General features: G+C 58.3%; 2 protein-coding genes across 2 annotated transcripts; both read right to left on the reverse strand.

The window, feature by feature from the left end:
* Positions 1-941: 941 nt before the first annotated feature.
* On the reverse strand, positions 942-12,342 carry TRIT1 (tRNA isopentenyltransferase 1; the record flags this gene model as incomplete). The annotated part of the gene is made up of 11 exons (XM_015883202.2): positions 942-1,560; positions 3,772-3,889; positions 4,230-4,339; positions 5,744-5,821; positions 6,042-6,154; positions 6,359-6,470; positions 6,738-6,880; positions 7,744-7,892; positions 8,093-8,191; positions 8,632-8,772; positions 11,893-12,342. Coding segments are annotated over 11 exons (1,653 nt in total), but the record flags the coding sequence as incomplete, so codon positions are not given.
* Positions 12,343-13,145: 803 nt separating this feature from the next.
* On the reverse strand, positions 13,146-17,642 carry MYCL (MYCL proto-oncogene, bHLH transcription factor). The gene is made up of 3 exons (XM_015883511.2): positions 16,803-17,642; positions 16,222-16,766; positions 13,146-14,631 (listed from the first exon to the last, which is right to left on the reverse strand). Exons 2-3 carry the CDS (start codon positions 16,709-16,711, stop codon positions 14,078-14,080), a joined length of 1,044 nt encoding a protein of 347 aa, XP_015738997.1. The 5' UTR covers positions 16,712-16,766; positions 16,803-17,642; the 3' UTR covers positions 13,146-14,077.
* Positions 17,643-19,869: the final 2,227 nt, after the last annotated feature.

A 19,869-nucleotide genomic window follows, 5' to 3' on the forward strand; every position in this document is an offset into this window, starting at 1 on the left:
ACGCACACAACGAGCACAGCTCCACACACAGCCCTTGGCACAGCCCCTGTGCAGCGCTGTGAGCAGGGCTGAGCCCACACCCACAGTCAGTGTGGATGCAAACAAGTCTGGGCTGGAGCAGGACTGCAGCTGGTGCTGCGCATCATCCCAGCGCTGGAGCCCAGCGCTGCACGATGCCGGCTCTGGGACCTGCATCCAAACTCGCAGCTCTCCCCCAGACACTGACTGCAGCCCCGGCTCCCGCACGGCTCTACCCAGCAGCCCAAAGCACCGTCCTGCGGTGCTGCAGAAATAATTCAGTGCTGACGAACACGGGCCTGAGGTTTAACCTAATCCCCAACACTGCCGAGCCCCAGGGGCAGATCTGCCCACGCAGCCCTTCCCCTCGCAGGCTGCGCCCCAGGAGACGCCTCCTGCCACGCGGTGATTCGTGATGAACTGAAGGAAAATCTGCTCTGCCACCTCAAAAGCCTCCCAGGAGGATCCAGGATCCCACGGGGCAGGAGGATCCCAGCCGTGCTGCAAAAGGCCTCGGTGGGGAGCGAAGGCAGCGCTCAGCTCCTCCAGGAACAAAGCTGAGACAGCGACTGTCCCACAGATGCACAGCACCAGGAATTTGCTGCTCAGCAACTGGGATTCAAATGCAGGAGCTGGTCCTGCTGCCAAACCACAGCGTAAAGCCCCGGGAATTCAGCTTCAACCGGGACAGACTCATCTGCTGCAAACTTGATGAGATCATTTCCAAGTTCCTGTTTAACAGGTGCCAGCTCTTTCTGCACCTGCTGTGTGCACACGGCCGACACCACGCTGACAACATCTGCTCGGCTCCCTGCGAAGCTGCAGAAAAGGTGACGGGAAGAAGGGGCCGGGCTGGACATCCCACCCTCTGTCTGGAGCACGGAACCTGGGCCAGGTGGGAACAGACGGCAAGAACGCTCAACTTCTTTAATGGACAGGGGAATCCACAGTCACCTGTACCTTTATTTCCATAAAGATTCAAAAATCCAGAAAAAGGCAGTGAAAGCTCACTTAGGCCCTGAGCTGCACTCCTGGCCAAGCTGGAGGAGCACAGTGCTTCTGTCTCTGAGAACAACGCGTTCACATGCCAAAGGAGAAGCTCCACCTCTCCAGGGATAAGGCAGGGTCCGTGGCAGGAGTGAACACTGGGCACGGGACGCCCCAGCAGCCTTGCCCCAGGGCCAGCCCTATGCAGGCAGGGCAGGAGAAGCACAGAACACAGCAAGGAGAGGCCACACAAAGAGGCTCTGCTGCAGCCCACGGCCTTCTGGCTGTCACAGACCTGCCTCATCCTCCAACAAAATGACTCAGCTCCTTTGGGTCAAGGCCACCCAGGACTCAGCCTTTCCTCACCATCCAGGTGGAAGCACGGCTGCTCCCAGCCACCAGCCCATTCACAGACCTATGGCAAAGGCACGCTGCTGTCCTTGTCTGAGGTCTCTTCACTCCTGCTGTCCCTCACTGTCTCTGGAGCATGTCCAGCAGCCTCCAGCTTCTTTCTCTTCTTCAGGTGGTGTAGATGGGCTTTGGATCGTGTGTGAGCTGGAGGAAGAGGCAAACAGGCATTTAACTCTGGGGAACCTGGGGAAGGGAGCACATGGCCCGATTTGCCCTGCATCAAAGCATCAGGGTGCAGCCTTCAAGCCTTCCCCTGAAAAGAAGAAGGTGGGAAAGGGAAAAATCCTGGGTTTGTATGCAGAAAGCCCCCAGCTGTCAGGATTCAGTGCCCCGCAGGGTGGCTCTAACTGAACCTCAACATGCAGGAGCAAAGAAGAAAGGCAGGTGTTACCAAACACTGCAGGACACGGGTGAGGTGCAGTGCTCTCTCAGTTCATGGAACGAGGCCAGGATCATTTGTAAGCATAGATGTGCCTGCACTACAGCACTGGGGATAACCTGTACATCACAGAGCAGATAGGGACAGAGCCCAGAGTTGCAATTATGCTTTTGCATAACTCCAGGGCAAGGCTTGCAGCTATGAGAGCCCTTTAGGAGTCTGACGGGAACAGAGGTGTGATCCCAGGGAAGCAAGTTCTTCTGACAAACCAGGGCAGCAAGAGCTGCACTTCTGTTTAAAATCACATTGTTAAGGACAGCAAAACCTCCCATATCAGTGGAAGTATCTATACAGAAGGTGCTCTGTCTAACCAGGCCAATGTAACAGCAGCAGGGCGGCTTTGCTATTTCCAAGAGATCAGAGCAGCAATTACAGCAGCAAACTTCTCAAGCAGGGCCTTAATTAAACAAGGGTATGTTCTCACTGAATCAAGGCCCTGAGGTGTTTTCCAGTCATCCTCTTCTGTCAGAGGATAAAATTACATGCAAAGCTGCTGCTTTATCACCACACTGTAGGGTCACCCTCAGCTTGAAACAAAGTCACACCTCTTACAATTTGTTGTAAGCAACTCCAAAGCTCAGAGCAGCTCAGGAAGCACTGATTTCAGTGGGTGTCTGGGGGGTGCCACAAATTGTAAAGTTAAGAGTTTAAAAATCTTCCAGAGCCAGTGGGGCACTTGGAAGCAGCTCACAGAACTATCTGTACCTTAAAGCAGTAGAGCAGATTGCAGATTGACTCAGCCCCCACTACTGCCTTCACTTCCTTCAGAGCTTTTACATTTCACAGTTAAAGTAACACCCAGGTTTGGGGCAATCCTACTCCTGCCATCTGGGGACTGGAGCCACATTCAGCAGCATGCAGAGAACACACAGCTGGTCTAGGTTTGAAATGGAACTCTCATCTATCTGAACCTGGGACAACACCCCCAGAGGACCAGTTGTTGCAACTGTTGTGTCTGGGGTTACCTTGAGGAGCTCCCATTCCATCATACACCTTTACAACCTGCTGCACAGGAAGGACAGCACAGATTCTGCTAATGTTCTGAGTTCTCTGGCTCTGAAGCTTTTTCAAAGTACCTCCAAGCCAGAGCAGCTGAGACTGGCTGCAACGGCAATTATACTTACAGACTGGTCTCATCGTAATGACCTCCCTACAGCAAAGCAACTTCCACCTCTGTTTCAGCAGTTCCCTGGATCAATAGTAATGAACGGCTCATTCAAATCTGATGACCAATGATCTGGGTATGATTTATCTTTGCATTATCTCTGCATATTCTGCATTTGGGCAACACATGGAGGTTTATCAGTTCCATTTCTGTAGAGATTCTCACTACTTTTTGTTTCTGGTTCTCAGCACGAGCCCAACAGCACCGATAAATTCTCTGAGTTAATCTGATTCCAACTGAGCTCCTTTAAAGTAAGTCCATTGAAAACAGAAAATCCTTTTCTATCACCATTGCAGCTAGGAATACTTTTTTTTTTTTTTTTTAACATACAAATAGGAGAGATTAGAGCAAAATCAGGCTATTGCAGACATTAGGAAACTTTCTTCTCACACAACTTTTCAGAAAAAATCAACCTGTTCTGTTTTTAGAGCAAGTAATTGAAGTGCTCAGAAGGACGAGCTCAGGCTGAACACAGGCATCTCACACAGAGCCTGGTGCAATGGCAGAGCAGCAGTGTGCTCACCAGGTGCCAGGGAGGCAGCCCGACAGATGGCTGCTGTGGCACAGCTCCTGCACCCCCTCTAGGCTTGCAAATGGCTGCTTTCATGCACAGGCTGTAAACAATCCTTGAAAGCCCAAGATCATGTGCTGAGGGTCATCTGGCCAAGCAGAGCCAGCCAAGGAGGCTGCCTCATGCTGCACCCTGCACACAGCTGCGCTCTCTGCATCAGAGGCCCCTGCCAGGACCTACCTGCCCACTCCCTGTCCCCAATGATGACTCTGCTGCACAGCTCACACACACGATGGCTCCGTTTGTTCTCGTTCACATCACACTCCATCCTTACAGGCTCCACAGGTGGCTTGCGTCCCTGTCGAATACATGATGCTTCAAATGAGTTTCCATCCAGAAAATCTGCCATGGCTGTGTTTGCTTTGGTAGGGTTTGGGCTGTGAATTTTCTGTACTCAGGTACTAACACCAGTAGGACAGAAGATGCACTTTTACCATGTAAGAACAGTGGGATACTGAGCGTTAGGAGAAATTTTCAGCTTCAGCACTCTGCCACTGCAAATAAAAGCATCCGTGGCTGATTTGGACACAGACAGCCCCACTCGTGGGAGAGACCTAATGCCATGTTATGGGGTCTGCAGTAACTGAGAAACAGGCTTTTCAGGAACAGCTTACACCTTAGTACTGTTTGTCCCATACCTGGATGAAGCTCTCCACAATCTCCAGAGCAGGCTTCAGCACATCTTCTTCCCACCGCAGGAGATCAGACACCTCCAAGCCATACACTGGGGGCACGTTGGGGCCAGGACCTACAGGGACACAGAGGAGCAGGTGACTGCCAACACTCCCCAGCCTGGTGCCCAGCACCCTGCGCAGTCAGCAAGCAGGCCCTGTGGGTCTGCACAATGCCTCAGGGAATCTGTTCTTTCATAAACCTGTCCTTCAGTGCTCAGGAGCAAATGGCACCAGCCTTTCTGGAGCCAAAATTACCTGAAACCTCAGCTTGTGGGCAAACAGCAATAACACCTCAGACTCAAGGCAAGCAACTTCATGATTGCGTGCCTTCAGGACAGCATTACAAAGTCAGAGCACAGCAAGCAAACACTTCATTGTTACCATGGTCCACAGGAGGCCACAGAGAATGAAGAGTTATATGGATGCATAAAACCATCATGTAAAGCTGTGCTTACAAGGAGATGCACACACAGAGCCTGGGTGGGGAATCTTTAGGTGCAGGCTCCCGTTCAGCTGTGCCGCTCAGAGCTGTCATTGCTTGTGTGACTGCAGCAGTTCTCAGCTCATGGAAGTGGGCTGTGACAGGAGCTGGTTTGTCAGTGCCTCCACCTGAAAAGGCAGATTCAAATCCACCACTCTGCCCTTGCAGACCCAGTATGAGGGTGAGGGGCATTGGTTGCAGCCCAGTCATGCAGGACAGCCACAACCAGAGCACACCCGCTCCCTTTGGCAGCAGCCATCAGGCACACAGCCCCACTGGGACAAAGCCACCAAAGGCTGCCGTGTGCCAGGCTCCAGCAGGTGCTGCTTTTTATTGCTGTAACCACAAACAAGTTCTTGATAGGGCTGATCTGGAGTACACCTGCCACCAGAAAGGTGAGCCATATCCACCAAACACATGGCTCCATGAAAGCTCTCGCACTCTGTTCAAAGCCCATCTTTTGACTCGAGTTTCCCCCTGCCTTTTTTTCTGTTGTTGTTGTTTTGCCCTACCAAGCACCTTTCAACAAGTGCCCGGCTCCCAGCTGCTGCTGCTGGCCCTGCTCCAAGGCTGGGCTGAGATGGGGAAGTCCTGCTGGCTCCCTGCCACCACAGCAAGCAGGGCCTGGTGCAGCCAATGGGCTCCAACTCCTAATCCGGGGGGCATCTGTCAGCTGGGCTTCTTGCCCTACACAGGGGACATGTGTGAGTGCCTGCTGGGCATCTCCTCAAGAACCTTGGGGCTGCAGGGACACAGCAGCCCACTGTCACCCATAGCTGGCCAGGCACAGAGCCAAGCAGTTGGTTGCATTGTTCCTGGGAGTGGAAGATCTTTTGACAGGCAACCAGTGTGTACTGGAGAAGCAGTGAGAAGGAGCTGTCTCTCTGAGTGTCTGGTCAGACAGCTGGGGGCAAGATGAACACAGGCAGCATCAAAGCAGGGTGAGTAGACATATGAGAACAGGAGTGGTGAGGCAGCACAGGAACACAGGACTTACGTTTCAGGAAGCGGTTTCGGACCCATTTGTTCTGCCTCCGGGCATACCTCTTGCTCACCTGTTTCAGGGCCTGGATCCCTATGAAACAATGGATGTAATTATCTGGATGTGCTCTGAGATGCTCTGGAATACTAAGCCCCTGCCTTTCTGGTCTTGCTGAAGTGAAAACTACATGGAGAAAGGTACAGTTCAACTCGAGCAAGACCTGTCCCAGGTCTGAGCTTGGTTCGGTCCAGGCTGTGTCACCTGGAGCTGCATGAGGCTGAGGGGAATACGGTACATAGGGTGCTGCTCCCACCTTTTTGCAGTAGCAGGGCACTGGTCTCAGGTGAGCAGTTCCCCTCACTGACAAGGTACTCATGAAACTCCTTGAAACCAATGGACTGGAAGATGCCGTGCTGATAATCCTGCCTGGAGAGTAAGAAAACAGCCAAGAGTCAGGGCCACCTCTTTCAGAACAGTGGGTGATCCCAGCCTTCCAAGGGACAGTTGAGGCTTCTGTGTCTCAACCTGTAGGGAGGGATCCCCAGGTGACACAAGATTGTGGCATCAGGGGACAAGCTACACAGGAACACATAGCAATGCCTTCAGTGAGGGAGCTGGCTTCTCACCCACCGGTTCTCGGTCACCTTTTCTTGATTGTAGCGTTGGTGGAAGTCCCGCAGCTCTTCCAGCAGCCCTGCAGCCAGCATATCATCCACCCGCTGCTCCAGACGTTGGTCCAGAGCTGGGAGGAAAAGGGCAAGACATGCTCAGCTGCTCAAGTTATGCTCTTGAAGACCCACAGCTGGACTTTCTGCACTCCCAGCCTCCTGATCCATCTGAAGAAGGCAGAGCCCAGCAGGCAAGGACAACGAGTCCTCTGTCATGCCTGATGGTACCAAAGGAATTGCTGCCTTCTCCAGTAAAGAGGCTGGGGCATGAACACGAAGTCAGCTTTCACCCCTCATCACACTGTGCAGCCAGTCAGGAGCTGTACCAAGCCCACACTCACCTGCCTGGTCTGCATGAAGCCACAAGATACAAGAGTGTGGGTATTTTAGGGGCCCCCCTAGGGGTCCCCCACCTTCTTCCTGCTGCTGCTGCTGCAAGATTTCACTGTGGGGGATCCCTGTCTCTTCAAACACTTGGAGGCTCCTGTAAACAAAGACAGACACAGCTCAGAGGCTGGGTAAGGATGAGCTTTTCCATTCCCCCAGCAGCCCTGCGGGCTCCAGCAAAGGGAACCGCAGACGCTCACTGTGATCCAACCCTCTCATGTGGGGGAAGGGCAGACCTCAGCTCCCTCCCGTGCCCAGCATCCCAACCACACCCAGGTCCTAGGGGAGCAGTGCAGAGTACAGCGGTGGCACCCCAGCAGCCCAGAGCACAGCCACCCACTCCTGCCTGGCACCAGCACAAACGCTGCAGGGGACAGGATTCTGGCTCCAGCTCTGCCCTTTCCAGCCAGGCAGGGGTGCAGGTAAGGGGCCAGCACAGTCAAATCTGGAGGAGACTGTGAAGCATCACTGCCAGGGAGCCAAAGGGAGCTGCGCAGTGTGCCCGTGCCTCTGTCCCCCTGCACCGTGCGAATGGGGTGGGTGGTGTTCTGCTCCCCCCAGGCCAGGGCAAGGCTGGGATGGGCCTGACAAAGCAGCAGGCCTGGTCTTGCTGCCGTGCTGTTCCCACAGAGCTCAGGTATGTTACTCAGCCAGCATGACAGCTTGCTCTTTAAATAACTCTAGATAAACCCTGCTGCTGGGGCACCGTAACAGGAGCAGCCCCATCACACAGAAGCTAGCAGCAACGCTCTGTCCTGCAGCCCAAAGGCAGCTCAAGCTTGGGGGCTGCACGGCCACAGCTCTCAGCAGCCCAGATTACACACAGTTCCCCAGTACCAGTGCTCCAAGGTTCCTAGAAGGCTCAGAGCACCCATTTGGGATGGGAGAATTCATCTTGCCATGTTCCCAGGCACACAATTCCTCTAGGACAGGGTGCTGGGCCATGCACACCAGGCTCACCTGGCCACTTTGCGCTTGTCGTTTGGGTGCAGCCTGGCTGCCATCTCTGGGTCTACCTGACTCAGGCGGTGATGGAGATCAACAGCATCCAGCTGCTCCAGCTCCACTTTCCTGTCAGTGACTGTGCCAGACACCAGGCCGGACTTCTCCTGTGAGGTACAAGGCAGCCCTGAGCCAAAACACTCACCTGCAAGCAGGCCAGTATGAGCGAGATGACCTGCAGCCCCAGGGGGCGTTTGGTTTTTCTTGCCCTACTCTAGCAAGGAAGTACCATGCCAAGATGTGTGAAGCCTGCCCTGAACACAGGGCTCACTGCTGCCCAGAGGGATTCAAAGCCCCACCATGATACCTTGGTGTTGACAAGGACCTTCCAGAGCAAAGACTCAATGTAGTAGTTGGTTCCTCCCACAACAATCGGGATCTTGTCTCGAGCAAATATATCTTCAATGTGCTACAGTCAAGGAGCATAAGCAGAGACCCACAGCAGGGAGAAAGGGCCATGAGGAGATCCCCCCCTTCCGGCACCACACAGCCCACGAGGCTCCAGAGCAGTGTTACAGCTCTCTCTGGTCCCTTACAGCCCTCTTCTATCTGCACCAGCAACTGCTGAGATTCAGGAACAGTCAAGGAGGGCAACATCTGGCTGTGCACTGCTGCTGTGCAGCAGGGGTGCTGCCCTGACAGTCCTGAGAAGGAGCTGCCCTCACTATTAGCAGGGTAAAACTAGATCCAAGTCCCTCTTGCCATCAGTATCCCCTGAAAACAGGAGTTAGTTGCTATGCAAGGAGCACAAGGCTGACGTAAACACTGATCTCTCTTGAAGGCCTATCTGTGGAGGAGGGAAGTCCGTATCTGCTTGGCTGGGCAGGCTGCAGCGCAAAAGGATATCAGAGCCACAGCTTTGTCTCTGAAATCCACCACTGTGTAGTTGGAGACAAGAGGATCCACAAAGCTGATCATGTGGTGTCTGCACAGGCGCTGCTCCTGGGGAGAAACCTTGTTTGTGATGATGTCCAAGCCCTTGTACACCTGAGGAAGAGAAGAGCGTGTTGCCCACCTCAGCATGTGCTGAAACCCCACCTGCCACCACGCAGGTCCCAGACAGAAGGACAAGGTGACACAGAGGTGACCCGTGGGCAGGAGGCACAGTGCAGCAGCCAGGGACAAGCTGAGGTTACTGGAGTGGGGAAGCCCGATCCTGCAGTCATTCGAGCTGGGGCGGCTGAACCTGCAGACGCTCCCTTCCCTGTCTTGCCTAACCCCTCTGTCTGCTTTGAAGGCAAGTGCCAGGTTCTGTCCTCAAGAAAGGCTGGCCTGGAGGCAGGAAGCAGGGCGAGAGGCAGGGCAACCAAATGCTTTTCCTTTCTGCCTGCAAGAGACCAGCAGACAGGAGGAGCAGCCTGAGGGGCAGTTCCATGCCAGTGTGTCCGGTGGTGGGCTGCAGCAAACTGATCACCTGCCCTGCTGACTGCACAGCTGAGCTGATGAGTCCACTCAGTATGGGTCTCCTGTTGACACCAAAATCCAGAGTCAAAGCATTTGAATTCAGCAAGCTTTGGCTCAGTGCCTTCCAGCCCCAACAGGGGCCTTGCACCCGCTGCAGCTCCCACACGTCTGCTAATGTCCCAGCCAACACACAGCCCTAACGGGGCTTCCAGCGCCCATGCAGGCAGGGTCAGGGCTTACACTTCACACTGAATCCCCCCCAAGGTTCTGCTGGAGATTAAACACCAAGATCCTCCCAGAATATCTGGAAACAAGAGGAGGAATGTGGTGTCAGTGTGTGGGCTGGGAGGGAACAAAGGCAGCCTTTACGCACACACAGCCAGCACAGAGAAGGTTTCCACCAGCTGGCTGTCGGCACAGCCGAACCCGAGACGTCCTCCCGACACTCATTTCTATTTTCAGCAGGCAGCTCAGATAAGCCTTTGTTGCTTTCTAAGGCCCCAAAACAGATTAGCAGCAGCCCGAAGCAGCAGGCCTCTGAGACACTGCACACAGGCTAAGGACTAAAGGTGCTTAGCCCTGGCCACAGCCTCCCACCTCTTGTCGCTGAGAGCCAGCAAGTCAGTTCCAGGGCTCAAAGCACTTGGTCAGACACTTGGCACCAACTCTGGGTGGGAAAACTGAAGCAGGAGGCACAAAGCAGCCCTGAAACCCCTGCCCCTCATCCGCCATGGAAGGGGCAAGGCACAATGTGGGCACAATGTGAAGGCAATGTGCGGTGGGTGTGCAGCCTGGGACCCCATGCACAGCAGACCATCCCCAGCTGGGAAGGGCTCACAAATTACAGGAGATCTCCAGCAGTGAGGGAATGGAGGGGAGAACCCAAACCAAATCAGGGTGAAAGGGAAGAAAAATTCAGTCCCCTTCTATACAGTCTTCCACAAGAAACCTATCAGCAGAGCTTCGGCCAAAGCTCTTAAGTCGTCCTGACTTGACACATTAACTGACAAACATACCCAGTGTGCCACAACAGTCTCCATAGGAGAACTTCCTCACTGCTCGGAGGTATGACACCCAGGAGGGACACTGGGACCAGGATGGATGGGGGGCCTCCAGCACAGTGGCACCAGGATCACTGCATTCTCACTGCTCTTCTGGGAACAAAGCAGGACTGGCTTTACCCCAGCAGGCTTCTCTGGGGAAACTACAGACTTCTGAAGGAAACTTCTGGGATATGAACAGTAAGAGAAAGGACAAAATAAAAAAAAAAAAAAAAGGAAAAAGATTAAGAGACCATCAGATTAACCAGAGCTGCAGAGCTGCCTTGCAGGCATCAGCTAAGTCTGTAACTTGATCACAGCAACACACAGCCACAATAAAAGCGCCCTGGAGAGAGAGAGGCCTGTGTAAGGGAACAGGTGGGCTTGGGCTCCCAGCCCCTCCCCAAGCCCGGCCGCAGCTCCAACAGCTGCCCAAAAGACACTGCCAGCCTTGTCAGACCTCGGCAGCGCTCATATGGGTACAGCCATGAATGGACAGCAGGGCTCAGGGCAATGTGGCCGCCGGCAGCTGTCACTTGAGAATGAGCAATGGGGTTTTTAAAGCCCCACGACTCTTCCACGAGGCCATTGGTGTCAGCGCTGTGCGGCAGAGGGATACACAGCACAGAAACCTACTCCACAGGAACAAAGCCAGCGTGAAAGCAGACCCAGTTGGCTGCCGCGGCTGCCTAAGCAGGGCACCAGGGTTAGTGGAGCATGGTGGGGGAAGTGCGATGTGATGTGTGCGATGTGATGTGTGCGATGTGATGTGTGCCGTGTGCCTGCAGGCGGCTGCCCCACGAGGCCACACTGAATGCAGGCACAGCACAGCAGCACCCGGGCTGCTCAGCTCTCACTCCACAGTCACGCTAGAATGAGATTAAAAGGAAAGGAGGACAAGAGCCACTCGAGCTGAGATGCCATTGGGTGCCTGCAGCCAGAATCCTCCAAGTGACTGCATTCCCACAGTGGGATCTGAAACAACCAGAGCACAAAATGCGTGTTTCAAAGCATCCACCAGCACAAAACAAGAACGAGCAGCACACCAGTCAGCTCCAGAACACACGCAGAGCTCCGTGAGCAGCAACAGCCTCACATTCCAGGGTCACAACAGTTAACAACCCTTTCCATAACCCAATGTACCCAATGTGAGAGGGCATAGACACGAGTCCAGGAGTGAAGGCCACAACGTGGGGCAGCACGGGGCGATGCAGGCCCTGCACGAAGGTCTCTTTGGAATTCAGTGCATTTAAACCCCAGACTCTGACCCCATGAGTTTAAGGAAAACGCTTCATACAGAATTAAAACCTTCTGATCTGTTGGGTTACAGGAGGCAGAAGGTGGGCAGGACTAAGTGCAGCACGATGGGCTCAGACAGCAGCGCCAGATGAAACACATCAGGGAGCACAACCAACACTCGGAGCGGGCTGTGCTCCCGTTTGGGGGGCGGCCCGCACACTGTCACAGGCCCCAGTCCCGCCTCACGTAACCGCACACCGACCCTGGGACCCTCCGGACAGCGCGGCACAGCGCGGCCTACTGCGGCCTACCACGGCCTACCATGGCCTACCACGGCCTACCATGGCCTCCCGCCCCGCCGCTCTGCCCGCCCCTCCCCCTGCCCGCCCCCCCGCGTTCTCCCCGTTCCCGCACCGCCCCGTACCTGCATGGAGTCGGCGCTGACGATCTCCCCGCCCAGGCGCAGTCCCAGCTGTACGGCCAGCGCCGACTTCCCGGTGCCGGTAGCGCCCAGGATCACCACGAGCGGCCGCGGCGGAGCGGCCCGGCCCAGGCACCGCGCGGCCGCCATGACCCGGCCCGGCGGCTGCCGCGGAAACGGGCGGGGCGGGGGCGGGCCGGGGCCGGGGCCGTCCGCGGAACGGCTGGGAGGGCGGCTCCGGGCCCCTGCACCGCCCCGGGAGCAGCGCGGGCCGCACGGCGCCGTGTCCGGAGCTCCCGGCCGCCGCCTCTCTGCGTCCCGGCGCCGATCCCGGCCGCGCTCCGGGTCCCGGTCCCGGTCCCGGTTCCATTTTGGACCCTTCTGGCTCCCCCGGAGCGGAACCGTGTCCCAGAGCGACCGGGGGGGGGAGGGGGGGCAGGACGGGGTGGAAGGATGCCGTTACCATGGCAACGGGGCAGAAGAGCCGAGTTGCCATGGCAACAGAGAGGAGCCCGTTGCCGTGGAAACCGCGCGGCCTCCGAAAGGCAGAGGAGACTCGTCACCATGGCAACAGAGAGATGGGAGCACGGGCTGTCGCCATGGCAACAGAGAGGAGCAGGGGATGGGCGGGACGGGACGGTTGCCATGGTGACAGCGGGAGGATGCTGAACCGCGGCACCGCTCCCCCACGATGAGCATCCTGCCCAGCAACGGGAACGGGACGGACACACAGACACAGACACAGAGACACAGACACAGACCGACACACAGACTGACACATTGCTTGCTCAGAGCAAGACTTCTGCTGCCACTAGGAATTAAACCTAAAAACGCTGAGTTCAGGGAAGGGGAGACAGTAAATATGTATAGAATTTAATCTACTCAGCAAACAAGGTGCCCAAAGATCCCACCCAGCTATAGTGTTACCAGCAGCCCCCACAGGCTGCCCCGAGCCCATTAGCAGAGTGTTGGGTTACACCAAGGCCCCTCCGAGCCCGGCACAGACTCTGCCCCCATTGCCAATGAACCCACTTGAAAGGAGGAAAAACAATCCAGGTGATTTGTCGTCTGTACCCACTCACATTTCAATCGCTGGGACAAACAATGCAGCTGCACAGCCCTGCAGCACGGCACGTTCACTCCTGTTGTGCCCTGAACGCTCCGGACACCCCAAAACACAGCAGCCAGGACGCTGCCCCTCCACCTCCCCTCCCCAGAGCATCAAAGCGTGATGAATGGAAACACACAGGCACACACATGGAAAAAGCCAACCCGGGCTGTCTTTGCAACTTATTTATTTATGAAGTGTGAGGTAATGAAGAAAGTGCTAAATCCGACCACAGTGTTAACTAACGGTTCTCAGCAGGTCAGCAGAGCCATCCCAGCCAGCACCTCAGGGTGTTCCCTGCAGCCCAAATCCTGCTCCACCTGAAGCTCTGCTGGGGGCTCCAGGCAGCTGTGGGCAAAGGGGAGGCAGCAGGACTGGGGGGAAACAAGGAGAACCCCTGTTATTGCAGACGGGTGGGGTGGAGAGCTGCGAGGTGGGAACCAGCCTCTGCCAGGGCTCAGCTCAAGGGTCCAGCAGGAATCAGCCCCTTCCTGATCTCCCTAAAGTGCAGCAGGATGGAGCCTCCGGCAGCAGAAGCCCCCCACACCCTCCAAAAAAAAAAAAAAAGTTTTCCTTATATAAAAAAGCAAACTCTTTACCAATACTTCTCAAAAAGTGGTACAAAAATACAGTATAAAAACACAGCCTCTAGTATAAGACTCACAGTTACAGCAGCAGTTTCTAGAACACAAAATCCAAGACAAGCTGCTGCATGAAGTGGTAAGAAAGTGAGGTACAGCCTCACCGAGCCGAGGGAGCAGGGCATTGCTGCAGGACAGTGCCCAGCTCGGGGTCACGCATCCCCATTGCTGCCCCTGCTATGATCCATCCAAACATGAACCACAGTGTGACCCACTGAAGCTGTTGATGGGAACGTCCTGCGGGATGGAGGCGTGGGGCAGCTCCTGGCAGTGCTGTGGGTGGGTAACAGCTGCAGGACGCCCAGCAGGGCAGGATGGAGTGAGCTGAAGTCACCGAGCTTTGCGACAACCGCCACCCCTGGCAGCAAGGGTTCAACAACCAAGAATCCAAATGTGCAAATCGAGAGGGAATGGGGCTGTGGGTGCAGGCAGGTCCGTGCTAGTGCCCCTTGAGCTGAGCAATCTGTCTGAGCAGCTGCATCTGCCGCAGCCGCAGCTGCCGCTTCTCGGCTGCCATCCTCCGCTCAGCACTGATGAGCGACTGCAGGTACTCGGAGGACTTGCTCAGGATCACCACTTTGGGGGTCTTGGGGCAGCTGGACAGCCCGGGCACCTGGTCCCGCAGCGCCAGGAAGCGGGAGCGCAGGTCGTTGCGCCGCTTGCGCTCCAGGTAGTTGTGGTTTTTCCTCTTGGCCACGTCTTCGCTGTCAGAACCGGGGCCGGCTTTTGGCAAACCGGGCTCAGGCAGCGCGTGGGAGGGGGGCGGCTCCACAGCACCGAGCGGCTCCTCCTCGTCCCGCTGCGGGGATGTGGGCTGGGGGCAGCTGTCCGGCGGAGAGCGGGCAGCGTAGTTGTGCTGCTGCTGGTGGATGGAGATGTGGAAGCGCTTCATGCAGGGGTCCAGGGGGTCGGCGCGCAGAGTGATGGTGACCGGCTTCCGCAGGCTGAGAGATTGTCTCTTCTCCACCGTCACCACATCGATCTCTTCGCCCTCTGTTCACAACAGACATGGGAAAAGCAGTCCCCGTTATGTGAGAGCCCCTCAGCCCATGCACCTCCCCTGCAGCCTTGGCCATCCCCCACTGCTGTACCCTAAAGTTGACTCAGAGCCACCCCGTGACCTCCAGAAGGGATGATGTGGTTTGAAATGCTCTTTCAGTGCCACCACACACGCAGATTTCCCTCCATAGCCATATGTCCAGAGCCCCAAAACCGGGCTGGGGCTTCACTGTTGTCCCAGGAGCAACACACAGCTCGGGCAAAGCAGCAACGGGCAATGCCCGATCCCACCCGCCTGGGGAAGGGAGGAACGAACACCCAGACCAGGGAGAGGCTCTTAACTTTAAAGCCTATCCCTGCTCTGTCCCTTTCACGGCCCATTGGAATTGTAAATGAGGGACATGGGGGCAAAGCTGCTCTTTGTTCCCCCGGCTCCAGTTCCACACTCGGTGACTTGTTACTTTTCACAAGTGACAAACCCCATTCACAGCCCGGCCCGACGCCCGCCCCCCATTGAGCCCCGGCAGCGGGGACAGAGCTCACGGTCCCCGAGGGCGGCGGGAGGAGGCGCAGCAAGAGAGACCCAAATAACTCCGAGCCCCTCAAGCACCGTGTGCCCGGTGCTGCTGGGCCCAGAGCTCAGCGAGATCAGTGGGACGCCGTTACTTGGCAGGTGCTGCTATTGCTCTCACTTTAGCAGAGCACTTCCACCGTTCCCATCTCTTTTAATGGTCCTGGGTCGCTCCGTGCAGCACCACCAGCCCCGCTGTGCACAGCTCGGCCCTGCGCCACCCCCCGGTACCGCCCCCCCCCGTCACATCGCGGCCGGTCCCGGCTCAGCCACGTGCGGACACAACTCCCGCCGGCCGATAACAAAACTGGGACCGCAGGGCCCGCCCCCGGGGGCCTCTCATTGGCCACTTGGCGGGGCAGTATCGCCTCGCTCGCTTCCCATTGGCCCGCGGCGCTGTCCGTCCGCTCGGCCGCTCTCATTGTTTGCAATCTGTTGCTTTTTGTTCGCTCCCACGTGGCGGGACCGAGCCGGGACCCCCCGCCCCCCCCCCCCGGATCGGGGTTAATCCTCTTACGGCCGCGACCCGCTTTAGCTGCGGGCCGCTAATGGCATTAAGCGCCCGGCCCGCGCCGTGACTCACCGGCCGCCACGTTGATTAACGGGGTCACGGCCCCGCGGCAGCACGGAACGAGAACTGGGACGGGACGGGGGGCTGCGGAGCCCCGAAATGCCGCGACCCGGGTGGGCGCCGGGCACGGCGGGTCCGGGCGGGTCGATCCCGCAGCGCCGCGCCCGCTGCCGGCCGTGACGGTCCGTCCCCCCTCGACACCCCGGGGATGCTCCGCCGCCTTTTGTCCCGAGGATGCGGGGCAGCGTCTGAGGCTCCGAGCCGGCAGCGCTGCTGGAGAGCTTCGGGAACCCCCCCCCCCAACGCTCCTCCGGGGCTCCGAGGACCCATTCAGGGCACAGAGCCGCCCCCAGGAGGCAGCGTCGCATCCCCCTCGTTGGCGCTGGGCCGCCCCGAAGGCGCCGCTCCGCGCTCGGTGCCCCCGCATCAGACGCGTCCTTACCGGAATCGCTTTGACCCTCCGAGCCCGAGGACGGGGTCGCTTTGCTCTCGGCCAGGGGGCACAGGAACACGGCGGCGGGGTCGACACAGTCGCTCACGGAGCTGCCGAAGCCCAGATCGGGGCCTAAGGACGGTTTGTGCGGCGCTGCCCGCGGAGTTCCCGTGGAAAGTTTCTCCGTCATCGCTTTTTCCAGCCGTTCCCGGGCCGAGAAGCCGCTCCACATGCAGTCCCGCAGAATGAAGGCGCTCAGGTTGCCGAAGAGCTGCCCGGTGCCGATGAGATACTCGGGTTCGTCGGGCAGGCAGCAGCGCGGGGGGCAGCCCCGCTCCTCCGCCGCCGAGCAGCCCGGCCGCTCCCCGAGGGGCGAGAGAGGCGGCGTGGGGACGAGCTCGAACTTCTTCCAGATGTCCTCGCTGGGAGCCGTGGAGCGGTGGAAATCCTCCCCCGCCTCATGGTCGTAGAAGTAATGTTGGTACGCGTCCCGCTCCATGGCCGCATGGGGGGCACAGCCTGGAGGCGGCGGGGCCGGGGGCAGCCACCTCCCCCTCCCCCTCCCCCTCCTCCTCCTCCTCCTCCTCCTCCTCCTCCTCCTCGCCCCCTCCAGGCGCCCCGCGTTACCTCTCCCGGCGCTGCGGGTGGCGGCGGCAGCTCAGAGCCGGGACGCGGCGCATTGTTCCCCCCTCTCTTATATCCTACGTGTGGCCGCCGTCCCGCCCCGCGACCAATCGACGGCTCCATATTTACATAGAGGGGCGTGACCCGCCCTGTCCCCCCGCCCCCATCGGGGGTCTCAGCTCAGGGGATGCTGTGCCTCAGTTTCCCCCTTGTGGGGCGCAGGGTCGGCCCGTGGGCGCTGCAGCCGGCGAAGATCGCACAGCCGCCGTGTGCCGGGCCGAGCAAAGCTCCCTTTGGTTGTCGAATTCTTCCCATTAAAACCGAGAGCATCGAGCTCAGCACCACGGAGCGTCCCCCCGTGTCCCGGTGCGTCTCAGCCACGTGGAAAGGTCGCAGTTTGAGGGACCCCATCCACGAGCACAGACGAGCTGGGACCTCTGCGAGGCAGGATTTGACTGAGGACACCCAGGTCCAGCTGGAGATGTGAGCTTTGCTGTCCAGCTGCGCACAAGGAACGAGGCGCGCACAGAGCGGGCACAGACACCACCTGGGGGCGTCTGAGGGGGGCGCAGCTCTGGGGCCAGCAGAGCCCTACCCATGAACTCAGTTCCCATCCTGCACCCAGTTCCCGTCCTTGGCACTTTGCATTTCACTGCTGCCAGGTTCTTTCTAAGAAGGGCAATAAACGCTGTGGAAAGGTTGCCAGGCTCTGCTCGAGCTCTAAGGACCGTTACAAAGTCCAGCTGTGATATGCAGCCCCAGCCGGCAGTGCTGGGAGCCTGAGGGGGGTGAATCCCTGAGGTCCTGTCCAGGATGAGCCGCTTGATGCACCCATTCCCATCCCCATCCCATCCCCATCCCATCCCATCCCATCCCATCCCATCCCCATCCCATCCCATCCCATCCGCGGTCTCCGTGCGCCACCTGCCGGGCTGCTCCTCTCGGTGCCGGGTTCCATTTGCAGCCCCGAAGCGCGGCGCCCCGCGGGCCCCGAGAGGGTCCGTCCCCCCTGAGCACCCCATTCCCACCCGTAGGACCCGCTCTGCCTCCCCCCGCTGAAGCCCCTTTTTCCCCTCCCTAAAGAATCTCCCCCAGTTTAGGGGTTGAGCCGTTGCGGGGTCTCTGCTGCAGCTCCTCGCCCTCCCCGAGGCCTCGGGACCCCTCCAGCTTTTTCTCGGGTGCGGCAGGACTTCGTCTCGCTTTCAAGGAGCTCCGGATGTTTCCAGGGCACGAGAGGAGCGTTGAGAGGGGCTGGAGCAGCCGTGCAGCCGTTAATCTCGGTAAACACTCCTGAGAGCTGCTCCTTGCGGGCTGTACAAACAGAGGAGGGTGCCCGGAGGGGGGTGCCCGGGGACACAGCACCGCAGGCGGCTGCCCGGGGTCGGACGGAGCCCCGGCCGTGCTCCCTTTCAGGGGCTGCATCACAGGAGCGGCTGCGACCCAGCCAGCAGCTGGCACAGCTCCAGGGGTGGCACGAGGCAGTTTGCAGCCTGCAGCGCCCTTTGGATTCACACTGACAGCGGGGCTGGACTTTGCTCTGGCCCCATTGCTCCCATCACTGCGCCCCGACGGGTGTCCCAGAGCTCCCCGGGCTGCCTCTGGCCTTGCCCACCCTGCAGCAGCCGCCCTGCCATCCCCATGGGGCTCCTGTGCTGAGCCCCTACACCAACCCACATCCCCATCTCGTCCCCCACCCGCCATTGCAACATTCTGTCCCATGGGATGGATCCGATCCGTGCAGAACTGCCATTCACCGCCATGCAACGTGTCCCCTTTGCCCCCATGAAGCCACGGGGCCCTTGCAAAACCCCCAGGCCCCATGGGCACAGGAACACACCACGCACCACTGCCAGAACCGTGCTGAGTCCAGCAAGCAGCAAAGTGCAGAAAGAGGGAGGAAAATTCAGTCCCTGGCACCTCCTTAGCCCTCCCAGACCCATTTTGCCCACTTGCGGTGCCAGGAGATGAGCTGAGCCTGGAGCTGCCCTGGGGCTGCCCCCAGCAGGGCGTTGTGCTGACACCATCAGCAGCGCTGTCTGGTTTCGGGTGCGCTCACACTTGCTCAGCTCTGGGCTGTACCAGATCTGTGCTATGGGGATGTACGGGCGGCAGGCGGGAGGCAGAGCCATCATCATCGGTGCAGCCCCTTTTCCCACCCCTGTCCCCATTCCTGTCCCCATCCCCTGTAACCCCAGGGCCAGCACTCGGGTCCCGTCCTCAGCGTCTGCTTCACAGCTGCGAGTATCCCCTGGGTGTTCGCTTGGCAGAAGGTTTCACATCTTCCCCACTCCCTGATATTGCACAACTCCGGGCGGGGAGAAAATCCTCCTAATTGCAGGAAATCCCCCGATCCTGGTCATTCTGCTTCTCCTGCTTCAGATGCGCAGCAGGGCTGTGCCTACTTGCAGCCTTTCTGCACAGTCTCAGCACAAAACGCTGCCCGTTGTTCACCCCAAACTCAGGAGCAGCTCTTTGCACTGTGCCCGAGAGCAGGAACAGCACCGAGAGCCAAGGAGCGCTCGGACAAAGGGATCGGGGTGGCAGCAATGGCAGTATTGGCTCTAAGGGTCTGAAGATGGGGTTAATGCCACGCTGACCCCATCCCATGGCACTTCTCAGTGTGATCTTTGCTCCGTGGTGACCTGAGCAGCGCTGGCAGCTGTCACTGCGCTGACATGGCACTGACGCTTTGTTTTTTGCTGGAAAGGTGCATTGCAGCTCACCGAGCCCGTTGCCTTGTATGGGATGCTGTCACCAGATGCTGTGTCCCATCGTCCCGCTGCGCAGCCCCGGCCCCACCAGCAGCACTGGGAGGTGCAGCAGTAATGGGCTGGTGGGGCTGGTGCAGACTTCCATGGAACCGCATTCACTGGTTTAGGAGAAAGGCGTCGCACGTTGGAATGGCCGCGAGCATCAGAGCGCTCAGTTCCAGCCCAGGGATGGAGGCGGGATGGAGGCGGGATGGAGGCGGGATGGAGGCGGGATGGAGGCGGGATGGAGGCGGGGCGGGCGCTGAACGAGGCCGGGCGGGCG

The sequence above is a fragment of the Coturnix japonica genome, chromosome 23, assembly GCF_001577835.2.
Source record: "Coturnix japonica isolate 7356 chromosome 23, Coturnix japonica 2.1, whole genome shotgun sequence".
Classification (NCBI taxonomy): Eukaryota; Metazoa; Chordata; class Aves; order Galliformes; family Phasianidae; genus Coturnix; species Coturnix japonica.